At 35.0% G+C, this 14,804-nt stretch overlaps 3 protein-coding genes across 3 annotated transcripts; all 3 read left to right on the forward strand.

The window, feature by feature from the left end:
• Positions 1 to 829: 829 nt before the first annotated feature.
• On the forward strand, positions 830 to 2,623 carry LOC114715466 (caffeoylshikimate esterase-like). The gene is given in 4 exon segments (XM_028900337.1): positions 830 to 1,251; positions 1,253 to 1,399; positions 1,401 to 1,439; positions 1,854 to 2,623. Coding segments are annotated over 4 exon segments (975 nt in total). The 5' UTR covers positions 830 to 909; the 3' UTR covers positions 2,301 to 2,623.
• A 3,635-nt stretch (positions 2,624 to 6,258) lies between these two features.
• On the forward strand, positions 6,259 to 8,232 carry LOC114715417 (root phototropism protein 3). The gene is made up of 3 exons (XM_028900264.1): positions 6,259 to 7,302; positions 7,459 to 8,023; positions 8,074 to 8,232. Exons 1-2 carry the CDS (start codon positions 6,589 to 6,591, stop codon positions 7,981 to 7,983), a joined length of 1,239 nt encoding a protein of 412 aa, XP_028756097.1. The 5' UTR covers positions 6,259 to 6,588; the 3' UTR covers positions 7,984 to 8,023; positions 8,074 to 8,232.
• Positions 8,233 to 11,884: 3,652 nt separating this feature from the next.
• LOC114715413 (molybdate transporter 2-like) lies at positions 11,885 to 13,532 on the forward strand. The gene has a single exon (XM_028900257.1). It carries the CDS (start codon positions 11,900 to 11,902, stop codon positions 13,316 to 13,318), a length of 1,419 nt encoding a protein of 472 aa, XP_028756090.1. The 5' UTR covers positions 11,885 to 11,899; the 3' UTR covers positions 13,319 to 13,532.
• Positions 13,533 to 14,804: the final 1,272 nt, after the last annotated feature.

The following is a 14,804-nucleotide window of genomic DNA, read 5'->3' on the forward strand; positions in this document are numbered from 1 at the left end:
ATACCAGCATCATAATATCCTCCATTTTTAAATATCAGACTTATTCCTACTTTCCACCCAAATGAGATTTAAAAAAAAAAAATAAATCTCCAAAATATAATTTATTTATATAAAGTAGGAAATAGTTCCAGTATTTTATAATGTACCACCCAACAGCCTATATTGGAACAAGTAATCTATTTCTTCGAAAAAATGTGCCTCTCCTAAAATGCATAGTTCATGACACCTACGTGTAGTTCACGGCTAAATCATCAATATTCTCTCTGTTTATTTCCCCCCGAAGATTTTAGTCTTAAATTAGCTCACGCAATGTTTAATTCCAAGAATAAACAGATAAATAAATAAACAGGGATGGTCAAAGGAATAACTTACTCCCTCTATATTTTATTATAAGATCCAATTTTATGAATAGGTCTGTTTCTTTTTATAATTTTTTTTTGAGTTTGTCTGAATATTTAATATATTATTACTTATTTTACCTCTAATTTAATATATTTAATACATTATCTTCTTTTATCTTATTATTATCCTTTCATATTTATTTATTTATTTATGTATAGGGTATATTTGAAAAAAATTACATTCATTACATATTAATTATTTTTAAAATCACATAATTTAGTTTAAAAAAAAGCCTTACAATAAAGGAAAGATTATAAAAAAATAATTCCACAGTGGGGAATCATAATTCAAAAACCCCAAAAAACGAAATAGAGTGCACCTAACCTCTCGGGACCCACCATCCACCAACCCAATTTTCTAGTTATTTTTAAATTTAAAAAAAAAAGTGGATTCACCAACTCCCGGGCGTGTTATCTCTTCATTGATGAAGCACGAAACTCAGAGATCCAAAGTGGCTTCTTTAAAATCACAGCTCTGCACGCCTTCCTTGCTTTGCCTCCCAACATCATGGCTTCTTCTGAAACTACTCCTCCTAATTTCTGGGGCGATATGCCCGAGGAAGACTACTACGCCTCTCAAGGAGTTCGCAATTCTAAATCTTACTTCCAGACTCCCAATGGCAAAATCTTTACTCAATCCTTTCTTCCTCTGGATCCCGCCACTCCCGTTAAGGCCACCGTCTTCATGAGTCACGGCTACGGCTCCGACACCGGCTGGCTCTTCCAGAAGATCTGCATCCACTACGCCACCTGGGGCTACGCCGTCTTCGCCGCCGACCTCCTCGGCCACGGCAGATCCGACGGCATCCGATGCTACCTCGGCGACATGGAGAAGGTCGCCGCCTCTTCCCCTCTCTTTCTTTCTTCATGTCCGCCGGAGTGAGCAGTACAAGCATCTTCCCGCTTTCCTCTTCGGCGAGTCCATGGGCGGCGCCGCCACCATGCTCATGTACTTCCAATCCGACCCCGACACGTGGACCGGTCTGATCTTCTCGGCCCCCGCTGTTCGTCATGCCCGAGAACATGAAGCCCAGCAAGGTATTTTAAAAAAAAACATATTACGATGAATAATATAAAATCTTATTTAGTTTTTATTTTAGTTTTAAATATAAAATTTTAATATATTTTATTTGTCATGTTTATATATTTTTTAAATTAATTCTAATAATGATAATTCTGGCCATTATATTTGATTATTAAGAATATTTAAAAAAAACAATATATGTTTATTATATATAAATAATTTAATTTATTTTTTTAATATTTTCATATTGATCAGTTAATTCTTATAATTAAGATCAGAAGAAGTATTGAATTTTCGTGAGATACTAATTTATTTAGGTAATCTGATTAAATAACTTTGTCTTCACAAGCTGTTAAATACTTAAATGCCGACGAAATTGTTTTGTAAAGAAATGTTAAGGGGGTTGGTGATTTTCTGGTGGATGACAGGTTCGGCTGTTCCTGTACGGTCTGCTGTTCGGGATAGCTGACACGTGGGCGACGATGCCGGACAACAAAATGGTGGGAAAAGCCATAAAGGACCCTGAGAAGCTGAAGATCATAGCGTCCAATCCCCGAAGGTACACGGGCCCACCTAGGGTTGGCACAATGAGGGAGCTGGCTAGGGTGTGCCAGTACATACAGGATAATTTCTCCCGAGTGACGGCGCCGTTTCTCACTGTCCACGGAACCGCCGACGGAGTGACATGCCCGTCATCTTCGCGTCTGCTGTACGAGAAAGCATCCAGTGAGGACAAGAGCTTGAAGCTTTACGATGGGATGTACCATTCGCTGATCCAAGGGGAGCCCGACGACTGCGCTAATCTGGTGTTGAAGGACATGAGAGAGTGGATTGATGAGAGGGTCCGGAGGTATGGGCCTAAGGAATCTCAATGATTTGGGCTCCCACTGGCCCAATTTTGTGGTTGGGCCCACATTGTCTAATCTTCCCATTTTCATGAAACGAAATTTACTGCTACTACGGAGGTGTTTGGCTATCAGGAAAAATGCTTTTTTAAAAATGCTTTTTACACAAATCAAGATAAACTCCTCCATATACTAAAAGTACTTTTAAAACCATAGTTTTGAATCCATCCAAACATCCTCTAAAATGAATTTACAAGTATAGATATATGAATTTATATGAATTGATGATGGTTGTTCTCTTTGAGCATTATTACCATTATATGGTTTGTTGCCATTGCACAAGCAAAGTCCAAGGAGTTTTGTAATTTGTTGTCAAGTGACCCAAGTTCCACCTTCCCCCCCCCCCCTTGCTTTAAATAATTATCCGAAGAACAAAAGAGTATTTAAGAGTTGAGGTAAATAACTACGAATTTATATTTTTTCAGTCATACATTTAAAAATTGACATAAAAATATAACTATGTGCGACACTTATCATCAATATCAAATCATCAATACAGATAATAAAATTAATCACGAGATAAATTATTAACAGGGCATAAATAATAAGAGTTATTTATTAAATTTTATATGATTCGTCTACGTATGGTGTGTTGGGGGCTGCCAGTATTCTGATTTTTGACAAACAATTACATAATGGGGCGTGTTTGGGTGGATGGTATAGAAAGTAGAAACTGACCTGTAGGGACTTCCTTCACCTGCTGCCAAAATTGCTCATGGAATCCTTTTGCGTTCCTACTTATTTAGGATCTAAATAAATATAAGCCACTACTGTTTATAAACACTTTCACTCCTATAATACTCCTTCGATCTTTAATATAAAACTCATTTAACTAATTTGATTAGATTAAGGAAGTTAGTTAATTATAAGAAATGTGATACGTTTTTCTTAAAATACCATAATCATCTTTCTTAATACCCTCTCTTCCTCTTCTATTTGATTATGGTTGAGGGAGTATCCATATGGGTAATTTAGAAAAAATTGATAAATATGAGAATTGGGTCTTATATTTAGGACTAAAATCAACTCAACAATTGGGTCCTATATTAAGAATCAGAGGAGTAATTAAAGTTAAACTAATCCAAATATAAAGTGATATCCACATTATACATGTGATAACTGATAGAGTTACAAAAAATTCTTGGAGGGTATAAAAATGACTTTAGAATATCTTAACATATCATTTCCATAATTCTTGTTTAACTTTCTAAGACCTGAAATTGATTACTTCCTCTTGTGATCATAGGAACGTAATGTTAAATCATTCCCTTGATCTTCTATGAAATTTCAAAATATTTTGGGTCTAACTTTTTAATTATGTGCCTTACATGGTCCTTTATTGAATTTGTCCCTTAAATTTACCGACCCCTTGTGGTTTTTTTCCCTTTCAGGCTTCATATATTTGTTTATTTATTTGCCAAAATTTCAGAATTCCCACCTGCTTAGTCTTGTCTTGCCTTCCTCATACCTCAACCTTTGCTTTGAGGGTTCGGTGGAGGCTGCTAAACTATGGAACCAGTTTCAATATTAATCACAGTGATAAATATTATGATATTTATTGTTGCAATAAAATCTAAACTATTTAAAATTAATTTTAATGGTTTAGACTTAAAATTTTTAACTAGTGATTTTTAAATAAAAACTAATTTTTTTAAAAATATATAGTTAAGAAATTATATTTATTTTGAATTATGTATCTATTAGAAAAATGTTTTTTGAAAAACAAACATATTAAGTATTAAATCTCAACCGTTCATATTAAATTTGAATGGTGAAAATTTGATAAGTATTACGATGCTTATTACTACAATGGGTACTGAAATTCATTCCGTTAAACTACACATATAAAAGGTATTAACACCTAGCAAATACTCCCTTTAAGATTTTTTTTTTTTTTGGAAATTGTTTTTCCTCCCCCGGTTACATTCTCTCTCGCTCCTATGATTCTCTGTCTGCATTCGCCTCCCTGAAGGCCTGAAGCAAGCAACTGAGAAATGGAGGCTGTTCTTCAGACTAAAGGATTTCTTTCTCCATCCACAAACCCCAGAAACAGGGTATTCCACCAATTTGGTCCTCACTTCTTTAGTCCTTTCCATCAAAGTTTTCTCCTTTACAGAATGTTGACTTTTTTAGTACTCCCTCCCGTTTAAAATATAAGATAAACTTTATCTATTTACAAGAAACTAGTAAAATCAGTTTAAAATAATAAATATATAAGGTAGGTATTTTTTTCCTCCAAATATACCCTTATTAATGAAAAGAATAAGTAAAAGATGCAATAAATGAATCAAAGAGGAAAGAGAATATATAAGAGGTAAAATTAAAAAAAAAACTCATTAAATGCTCAGACAAAAGTAAATGTTACCTTATAAAAAAAATTTTAAGCCCCACGAACTAAGTTTAGCTTATATTTTGAATTGGAGGGAGTATTGTTTTTAACCTGAAAGGAAGAACTTGTTTGCATAATTTATGTCCCCCCATTTTGTTCTCTATTCAGTGAGCCAAACGAGTTATGCTTTCAAACTATTTTGTTACGGAGCTGTGTGGTTTTAAGGGAGTTGAAGACACTAGAACCATGTCAGATTCTCCATCATTCCTCATTTCCTCCTCTAATAAAAGTAAAAATTCACATATTTACCCAAAAAAAAAAGGTAAAATATATAGCTGAGAAAAGAAGAAATCCTAATTTTCGGGCACTTGTTTCTGGGGGACGCTTAATATCAGATGGAAGCGAAAGCCCGTCCCAAACGCCGGAAAACCTGATTGCAAGTTGCAACAAGACAAGAGTGATGGAAAAATATCAACCCATGCACCCTAAACAAATAAGGAGGAGGAGAACCAACCTGCCATGGATAACCGATATTCCCTTGCCCAATCAAATGTGGAGCAATGAGTCTCTTTAGATTCTTCGGTGGGCTGGACCAAATAATGAATGAAGTGGGCCCAATACCCGGGGATGCATTTGTCTGCTTCAAAACCAACGAGTAAAATATGTATACATAACAACAATGATCTCACAAGCTACGTGTCATCTAAAGGGCCGTTTGGAATATAGACAGCTTTTTCAATCGTGACTTATAGAATACAAAATAAGTATATGAGAAAATTTTTATATCGACTTATGTGAAATATAACTATAAGTGATTTTATTCACTTTTGAGTCTTGACAATGCTCATCCCACTTTTGAGTCTTGACAATGCTCATCCATTTCTTACTTTCAGTAGAATTCGATGAGTACCATGATATTCATTAAATATGAACCATAAAATTTAATATGAATGGTTGAGATTTAATTTTTTCATATTTTTATTTTAAATTTTTTTTAAATATGTACGTAATCCAAAATAAATATAGTATTTTGAATGTCAATTTTTCAAATCAAGACTATTAAAACCATATTTGAATGATGTAGAATTAACTCTAAAGTTAAGCATTATTATGCTCAACACCGAAACTGGCTCCTTAATGGGGTTTATTAAAAAGCTGAAAACAAATCTACTAATTGCATTATTAAATTAAGATAATACTACTTCTAATCTTAATTATAAAAACTTATTTGTAGACTACAAGCAGAATTTTATAACTAGAATAGAAGCCAGTAGTTAATAATAAAAACTTTACAAAATACGTGGATAGAGGGGAGGTAAGCTAAAAGGTGCGTAACCATTCATTCATATTATCTCGCGCATCTCATGATTTCTATGATTATGTATCTGATTCTGAGTTAACTTATTGTTTAAGTAATTTTGTACTAAAAGATCAGTATGATTTTGTCCGCCAAGAGCAAGGCGTGAGCATTTGGGAGCTCCACATGTCATCATGGTGCCATAGACTCGTGATTAAAAGACCAGTACGGAGTAGGAAAGGCAACCAAAAAAAAAACCTGGAAAATTGTCTGCTATTCCCATTGAGATTCCTTGGGATTATGTTGTGCACATGCAAAGACGAGGAACGAGAAGAGAGAAGAGAGAAGAGAGACGTCTGCTTTTCAAGTCGCTTTCATGCATTTGTGGATCTTCTTCTTCCTCATATATATCTTCCTCCGACCATCACTTTAACTCATCTTCTCCGTCCGATCGAGTCAGGGAATATTTTGTGCTGTGTTCATAATCTGTGGTCCCTTAATTTCCTTGTCCATCTCCTCAAAAAATCTTCCTTCCTTCTATATATGCATCAACCAGAGATCCTTACCACCAGAAGCTCCGCCATAGCAACGAGGTTCTTCTTCTTCTTCTTCTTCTTCTCACGACCACCAAAATGATGACGAAGCAGTCCGACCAAGCAGATGGGTGTTCCTCTGAGAGCTGGTTGGACGATGCTTGCATTCTCGACATCGACTTCTTCGTGAAAACTCTCTCAGGCATTAAATCAAAAGGCGTGTGTGCAGACCTAATCGGCTCCGTTATCACTCACTACGCCTCCAAATGGCTCCCTGAACTCTCTTCAATCGACGTCGCAGAACGAAGCCTCACCCAATTCCAGGAATCCCCCGAAAGCGTCGCCGTTTCGTGGATGAAGAAGCGCTTCTTCGTCGAAACCCTAGTGGGCGTTCTGCCTCCAGAGAAAAACTCGATCCCCTGTAATTTCCTGCTTCGCCTTCTCAGAACAGCCAACATGATCGGCGTTGAGGCCGCATTCAGATCGGAGCTTGAGAAGAAGATTTCGCGGCAGCTGGATGAGGCTTTGTTGAAGGAGCTAATGATTCCTTCTTTCAATCACACCTGCGGGACATTATTGGATGTAGAGCTCGTGATTAGGTTGGTGAATGAGTTCCTGAGTTTGAATGGCGAGGGAGCGAAGAGCGGTGCTGCTTTGCTTAAGGTAGCTAAGTTAGTGGATTCGTACCTCGCCGAGGCAGCCATTGATGCCAATTTGAGCCTGTCTGAGTTCGTTGCGCTCGCCGGAGCTCTTCCTCCTCATGCAAGAACTACAGACGATGGCTTGTACAGAGCCATTGACACTTACCTCAAAGTATGTGACATGCGTTTAATTATGTTAGTCAGAGTGCTTCATTATGGATCGAGTTAACTATCCACCTATCAATCTACTGTTAATTAATATACAAAATCAAAGCCACCTGATACAATTAATTAGGAATCCAGGAAAGTGACAGTGATTTTGTTGAAGGCGCATACAGGGGTATCGAAGCAAGCAAGGAAGAGATTGTGCAGGCTGATAGATAGCAGCAAACTCACGCCGGAGGCGTCGCTTCATGCGGCTCAAAACGAACGCTTGCCGGTCCGAGCAGTGTTGCAGGTGCTCTTCTCGGAGCAAACCAAACTGAACCACCATCAGTTGGAGCCGGCGAGGTGCGTGTCGAGGCGAGAAATGGTGGGAAACCAAGGGAAGGAGATAAAGAAGCTGAAGGAAGAGGTGGTGAGGCTGCAAAGCCAATGCAATGCGATGCAGGCGCAGATGGAGAAGATGACGGAGAAGAGGAAGCTGGGGTTCTTCTGGTGGAAGAAGCCTGCGATAATGGCCACCTCTACTGCCAGAGGCGGCGGGAGTAGGAGTGTGGAGATGAATAGCACAGAAGATGAAAATGATGACAATGGGACTGTGGGGCTCCAGGCACAAACGCCTATGCACGTAAGGACGAGACTGCTCAAGGCTAAGGCTCATCATCCTAAGTGGAGGAGATCCATGTCTTGAATCATCGGTGTAGAAAGAGGGCAAGAGTCATAATATTTATATATATATATATATATTTTTTATATATATGCGCGCGCGCGCGTAAAGCAAATAAGTGCAGGCTTATAGTACTGAGGAGCGTTATAATAATTAATAAGGTTGTGTCTTTTTTTTTTTTTTAATTCAATTAAGAGTGAGTCAAATTAACTATTCTTCATATACTAAATATAAATTATATTATAAATTAAGTCTTATATTTAAAATAAAAAAGTAATATAATAGTGTACGTAGTTTGGTTTTACACTTAAAACGTGCCTTTTAGATATTAATAATTAAAATTAATGATTCATAAAAAATATATTTTTTGTTATAATTTTATATCATAAAATAAATCTGATATTTAAGATAAAAAGAGTAACATTTTATTTTTAGGAATTCATTTTTACATGTTACATGTTACTGCTAATTTGCAACTGTGATGTGATGACGAAGATATCGAACCGTGGGTGCAAGTGGGGTCTGGTGTGTCTGTATATTCCCTTCCTTCTCGAATGTAAACATTATTACTGCTTCCGGAACCAATTATAATAACTAGTTGATTAATTTAAAAAGATTAAGAAAATAAATTAAATTAGTTATTTGTAATAAATAGACGTTGTTTTTTTAAAATATCTTTACTAATCAAGTATATTGGATAGAATTATTATTATTAGAAGAACTATCTTATGAAAAAATACATAAATATTAGAAACAAAATAGATTGAGATCTTATATTTAAAATAAAAATAAAAATAAAATAAAATCTTATACTAGAGACAGAAGGTAGTAGAACTTAGACGTAGTTGGTATCTAAAAATATATCCTCCCCCTCCGCCAGTTGAAGTAGAAGTACCCTTTAAATTTAACTTTTTTTAAATGGTTTGATATTTCTTAATACAAGATGTTCTGAAGCAAATAATAATTTCTCAATGACCTTATTCTAAAAACACCTTTCATTAATTAAGTGTGAGTCAATTAGAGATTACTGGTAAATGAAACGAATTTCTTGAAAACAATTTTATAAAATGTCAATTTTATTCAAACTCAAATAAAAAAATCACATAAAAAAAACTCGCCAGCAACACTCAGTCAATTTGAACAAAATTCAAATGAACTAAGAAGGTGTTTGGCAATTTCAAAAAAAGTGCTTTTCCACCCTAAACCATGGTTTTGACAAGAGATTACTTAGACAAGCTGATTTTTCAGAAAATCTTAGTTTGTTCCAAAACCATAATTTCACGAAAAGCAAAAAAAAAAATTTTGCTTTTTGAAAATATGGTCCTTTTTTTTCACATCGTAATACTACTTCTAATTATTAATATAAAAGTTAGGTAATTAATTTGAGTAGATTAAAAAAATTAGTTAAGTTAACTATTTGTAATAAATAGGTATTATCTTTCTTAAAATATCCGTTCTAATCATGTGTATTTGCTAGAAGTACCATTTGATGAAATATTTAACATGTATAATTACTACAAGGACTACTTTAAAAAAATAGATAAATATAATAAATAAAATGGATTTGAGTTTTATATTTAAGACCAAATTGAATATCAAAATAGCTCTTATATTAAAAATAAGAGTTAGTATATTGTTAAAAAAAAACCTAATTGTGAAAAAATATTATGGGATTTCATATTTAAAATTTTTAAGGTAAAATAATATTTTTCTGTTGACAAAAAAAATTATTTTTTTAAAAACATATTTAATCTTATATTTTATAAATACATATATACATACTAATTATTTATTAATTACGTTTTTATATATTATTTATTGTGTTAAAAAAATATACTATTAAAAATTTATTACTTCAAATAAAAATATATTATAAAATCTATCTTTTATGTAATCATCATATTAACTTATGCTCTTTTTAGTAATTTATACATATAAAAAGTGCTTCTGATAACAATTATCCAAATATTCTCATTTTATCAAAATCTATTTTTTTAAAAATCTCTTCTCCAAAAACTATTCTTTAAATCATAGTTTGGTTTCATCTAAATATCCCCTGAAACAGAAAGCCAACCCAACACAATAGAAATAAGAATAAAAATAAGAAGGTAAAAAAGACCAAAGATAAAAATAAAAGGATTCATTGGTCTTCACAATTTACACAAAAAATGCCTTGTGAATCGAAACGTAATACTAGTCAAAATCACCAATATTTACTTCTAAGGGAAAATTAAGGGGTACAACTACTATTTATGACAACATTAGTGAAAGATGACGTTAATTTTTCATGGAACTCTGCGTCATTCCTTACTGCTCCGGTCCTGTGTATAAAATAAAGAAAAATATATTTTTAATATGTTTATAAGACATTTTATTAAATTTTTAGTATGAATATATTATTTTATTTTTTATTTATTATAGTGTAAATAATTTTTTTAAAAAAGTGTATATAATAAATGAAAATAAAATTAAAAATTTATTATATTTTAATAAAAAATTAATGTAGTTTAAAATTTTTTTTATTCATATAAAATATATTAAAAGTATTCTATAAATACCATCAGGAGTATACATTTGATAACCCGGATCAGTGTCGAGGGGATAAATGAAGTTAGAGGGCGTGAAAAGTAACAGAAACCCATGAAGCAGACACAAACGTGATGTAAGCAGACAAGGATCTTTGATTTGAGACGCACCTAAAGGTCAAGGGGGATCAGCTCAATGGCTCCCACTCAGATTTGAACTTCCGTTACGCTTCTAATTTCTCAATGGCTAACTCCATCTAACTTTCTACTTACATGTCAAATGGGAATCAACTATAATAGTTAACACTTAAATAAATTAACCACCTTCTCACTTATCAGGAACATCAAATTCAATAATCTTGTACAAAAAAGGCTGACCATAATTTTCTTTCTTTTTTCTTTTACTTACAATTCCCTGCTCAATATCTATCATAATTGCACACAAGGGACCACACCTGTTGAACCCAGTAAATGAAAATTAAAAAAGAAACCCTCAAAATCAACATAAATTATTGTTAACAGTGTGCAGATCTCTAACAGTGAACTAAAAGTCTCAAAATTATTCTGTACTGTGACCAGTGGACTCGAATTGAAAGGTGAAGATTGATAGGATGATTGCTTCTTCGTTAGCTCATGGCTGGCCTTTCTTTAGATGCCCTATCATTTGAGTGCTTCGAATATAAAAATTACTCCTCCGGTCCTAATTATAAGATCCAATTGACTTATTTGAAGAGATTAAGGAAGTAAGTTAAATTGGTTATTTATAATAAATAAGTGTTGTCATTCCTAAAATATCCTTACTAATTAAGTATATTGGCTAAAACTATCATTATTAGAAGGATTATCTTGGAAAAAATGCATAAATATAAGAGACAAAATGGATTGGGGTCTTATAATTAGGACCAAATAAAAAGTCAAATGGGATCTTATAATAAGGACCGGAGGAGTAGAATCTAAATTTTACTCTCACTGAGGTTGACAAAAACTAATTATTAATTCATGCGTCACCCTCCTTTTTTCTCAAAAGTCAAAAGCATTGGTTCTTCACTTCGCTTTTTGGTATTTCAACTTTCATCCGTTCATATAGTTCTCATCCCATGCCAACTTGGGATGGGAAAAAAAATTAAATAAATAATGGCACTTGACACCACCCAATAAACAAACCTGAAAGCAAAAACCATTTGGCTGGAAAATCAAAACCAACATTAAAAAAAAAAAAAAGATATTTAAGTGAATTAAAAGTTAAAACCCATCTGTGCCTCACGTATCGTAATCACCATCATGCTTGCCTAATTGGCTTGGCTTGCTCGCTTGATTTATTAACCATTATCAATCATTATTGATATATAATATGCGAGTGTTTGGATTTCGAGGAAATCAACCAGAGATTCCGCCACCATCTTCTCCGCCATACTATGGCGGGACACTCTGTCTCCGATGATCATCCAACCGTCACTACTCCTCTACTACGCAACCGGTGGCCGCGCCCTCGCCTACCGGATTCCATCAAGCTTAAAACTTCACTCTGGTCGGAGCTCTCTGGGGCCGTCGGCGATCTCGGCACGTACATCCCAATCGTTCTGGCTCTTGCTTTGGTGAACAACCTGGACCTCACAACTACCCTCGTCTTCACCTCTCTCTATAATATCGCCACCGGTTTGCTCTTCGGGCTTCCCATGCCGGTCCAGCCCATGAAGTCCATCGCTGCGGTCGCCATCTCTGAATCGCCTCCCCTCACTATCCCCCAAATAGCTGCCGCCGGCCTGTCCGTCGCCGCTGTTCTCCTCCTCCTCGGCTGCACCGGCCTTATGACCTTCCTCTATCGTTACCTCCCACTCCCCGTAGTTCGCGGCATCCAACTCTCCCAAGGTCTCAAGTTCGCTTTCTCCGCCGTCAAATACATTCGTTACTATCAAGACATCTCCGCCTCCAAATCCGGTCCTCCTCGTTCCTGGCTAGGCTTCGACGGCCTCATCATCGCTCTCTCGGCCGTTCTGTTTCTCATCCTAACCACTGGCGCCGGGGTCGATGATCACAGCGAAACAATGAATCTCAGCCAGGAAGAAGAAAACGAAACTCAACCCGACCCGAAGCTCAAGATTCGAAGGAGATTGCGGGTTTTATCAGCAATTCCAGCTGCTCTCATAGTGTTCTTATTCGGCTTGATCCTCTGTTTTATCCGTGACCCTTCTATAATCAAGGATCTGAGATTCGGTCCATCGAGGATTTCCGTAATGCACTTCACGTGGGAGGATTGGAAGATAGGGTTTCTCCGGGGAGCGATTCCGCAGATTCCACTATCAATTTTAAACTCAGTAATAGCAGTATGTAAACTCTCAGGCGATCTGTTCCCCGAAAAAGAAGCTTCGGCGATGAAAGTTTCGGTGAGCGTCGGGATGATGAACTTCGTGGGTTGCTGGTTCGGCGCCATGCCTTGCTGCCACGGAGCTGGTGGGTTGGCCGGTCAGTATCGATTTGGGGGAAGAAGCGGAGCTTCAGTGGTATTTCTGGGGATCGCGAAATTGGTGCTTGCTCTGGTTCTGGGGAACTCATTCGTTAGGATTCTGAACGAATTCCCGATAGGAATCCTTGGGGTACTCCTGTTATTCGCAGGGATTGAACTGGCCATGGCTTCTAAGGACATGAACACGAAGCGAGAATCGTTTGTGATGTTGGTTTGTGCTGCAGTTTCTCTCACGGGCTCAGGTGCTGCTCTAGGGTTTGGATGTGGCATGGTGCTGTATCTGGTTTTGAAATTGAGGGAATTTGACTGGTCTTCCGCTTCAAACAAATCCAAATCTTCTGAGGAAGAAGGAAGCAGCTCCATTGCCTGAGACAAATCCTGTTCTTGCTTCACTTTTTGCTGCAACTATGGGGTTATGTCCCTTTGAAAGGATCACACACAAACACCATGTGATCTTGTGGCAGCTTCCATTTTCTAAACCTTGCTTCCTTTTTCACAAGCCTCTCAAGCATCCTTTCCTCTACTTAACCTTGCGTATTGTGTATTGTAAATTATACATATAATCAGAGTAACATAGCATCTAATTGTATTTATTATTCATATAACCTTTGTGCATGAGCTAGTTAGCCACAGAGCGTGCTTTATGTGTTGGTTCAAAATTTTCTACCGTCTCCCGTACTTAATATAATACTACTTGCTGTCTTTAATATAAGATTTTGTTTGATTTTTATTTTAATTCTAAATGTAAGATCCTAATCTATTTTATTTCTCATATTTATATATTTTTTTCTAAGATAGTCTTTCTAATAATGGTAGTTTTAGCCAATACACTTGATTAGCAAAGATATTTTAAGAAAGACAATATTTATTTATTAAAAATAACTAAATTAACTTATTTTCTTAATCTCCTTAAATTAGTCAACTAGTTATTATAATTAGGACTAGAGGTAGTAGTTAGTTTAATTAATTCGATTATATTAAGAAAATTAGTTGAGTTAGTTATTTATAATAAATAAGTGTTGTCTTTTTTAAAATATTATTGCTAATCATATACATTAATTAGAATTACCATCTGATGAAACTTTTAGCATGTGTAATTATTATAAATATTATTTTAAAAAAATAGATAAATATTATAAATAAAGTGAATTAGGATTTTATGTTTATAATCAAATTAAACGTTAAATTAATTCTTATATTAGGAAAAGCTGGTAGTATTCGTTTTCTTGGCTCGGATCTTCTTAAATTTCGTTGTATGTTATATGCGCCTAGCAAACAAAAGAAAGGCACATGGATGAGAAGACTTGAAGCCATTCAAACGAACAAATGGTATTGAAAAATAGCAGTACAAGCTAAACTAAAATTAAATTTTATACTTAGGAGAGGGAGGCACTAATATGATAATAATGTTTTACGAAAAAACACATCTTATATTTGACACAAATACAGTACAAATTTTGTGATCGTTTGCACCTATAAATTTGTGAAAACCATGTTCAATAACCTATGCAAATAAACTACTACGCATAGCATACTACTTTGTTGCTATTTACAAGATATTTGATAAAATATTTTTAAATTTTAAGATTTAATAATTTTAGCTTTATTTAATATATATTTTTTGAAAAATGACAATATTTACAATAATAATAATAAATGAGTGATAATATATTCATATATAAAATTTAATAATATGACTTATAAATATGATTAAAAAAGTACCTCAGCCCAAAACTTATACCGGGATTAGGGTGTCTACGACCCAAACATCTTCATGATTCATCAACGGAGCCTGGAATTATCCTTTGCTTGTGATTGAAGTGTTGAACTTAGCTTGGCATGACGTGTCTAATGAG

The sequence above is a fragment of the Neltuma alba genome, unplaced genomic scaffold, assembly GCF_004799145.2.
Source record: "Neltuma alba isolate B1F8T4 unplaced genomic scaffold, ASM479914v2 tig00011591_pilon, whole genome shotgun sequence".
NCBI lineage: Eukaryota > Viridiplantae > Streptophyta > Magnoliopsida > Fabales > Fabaceae > Neltuma > Neltuma alba.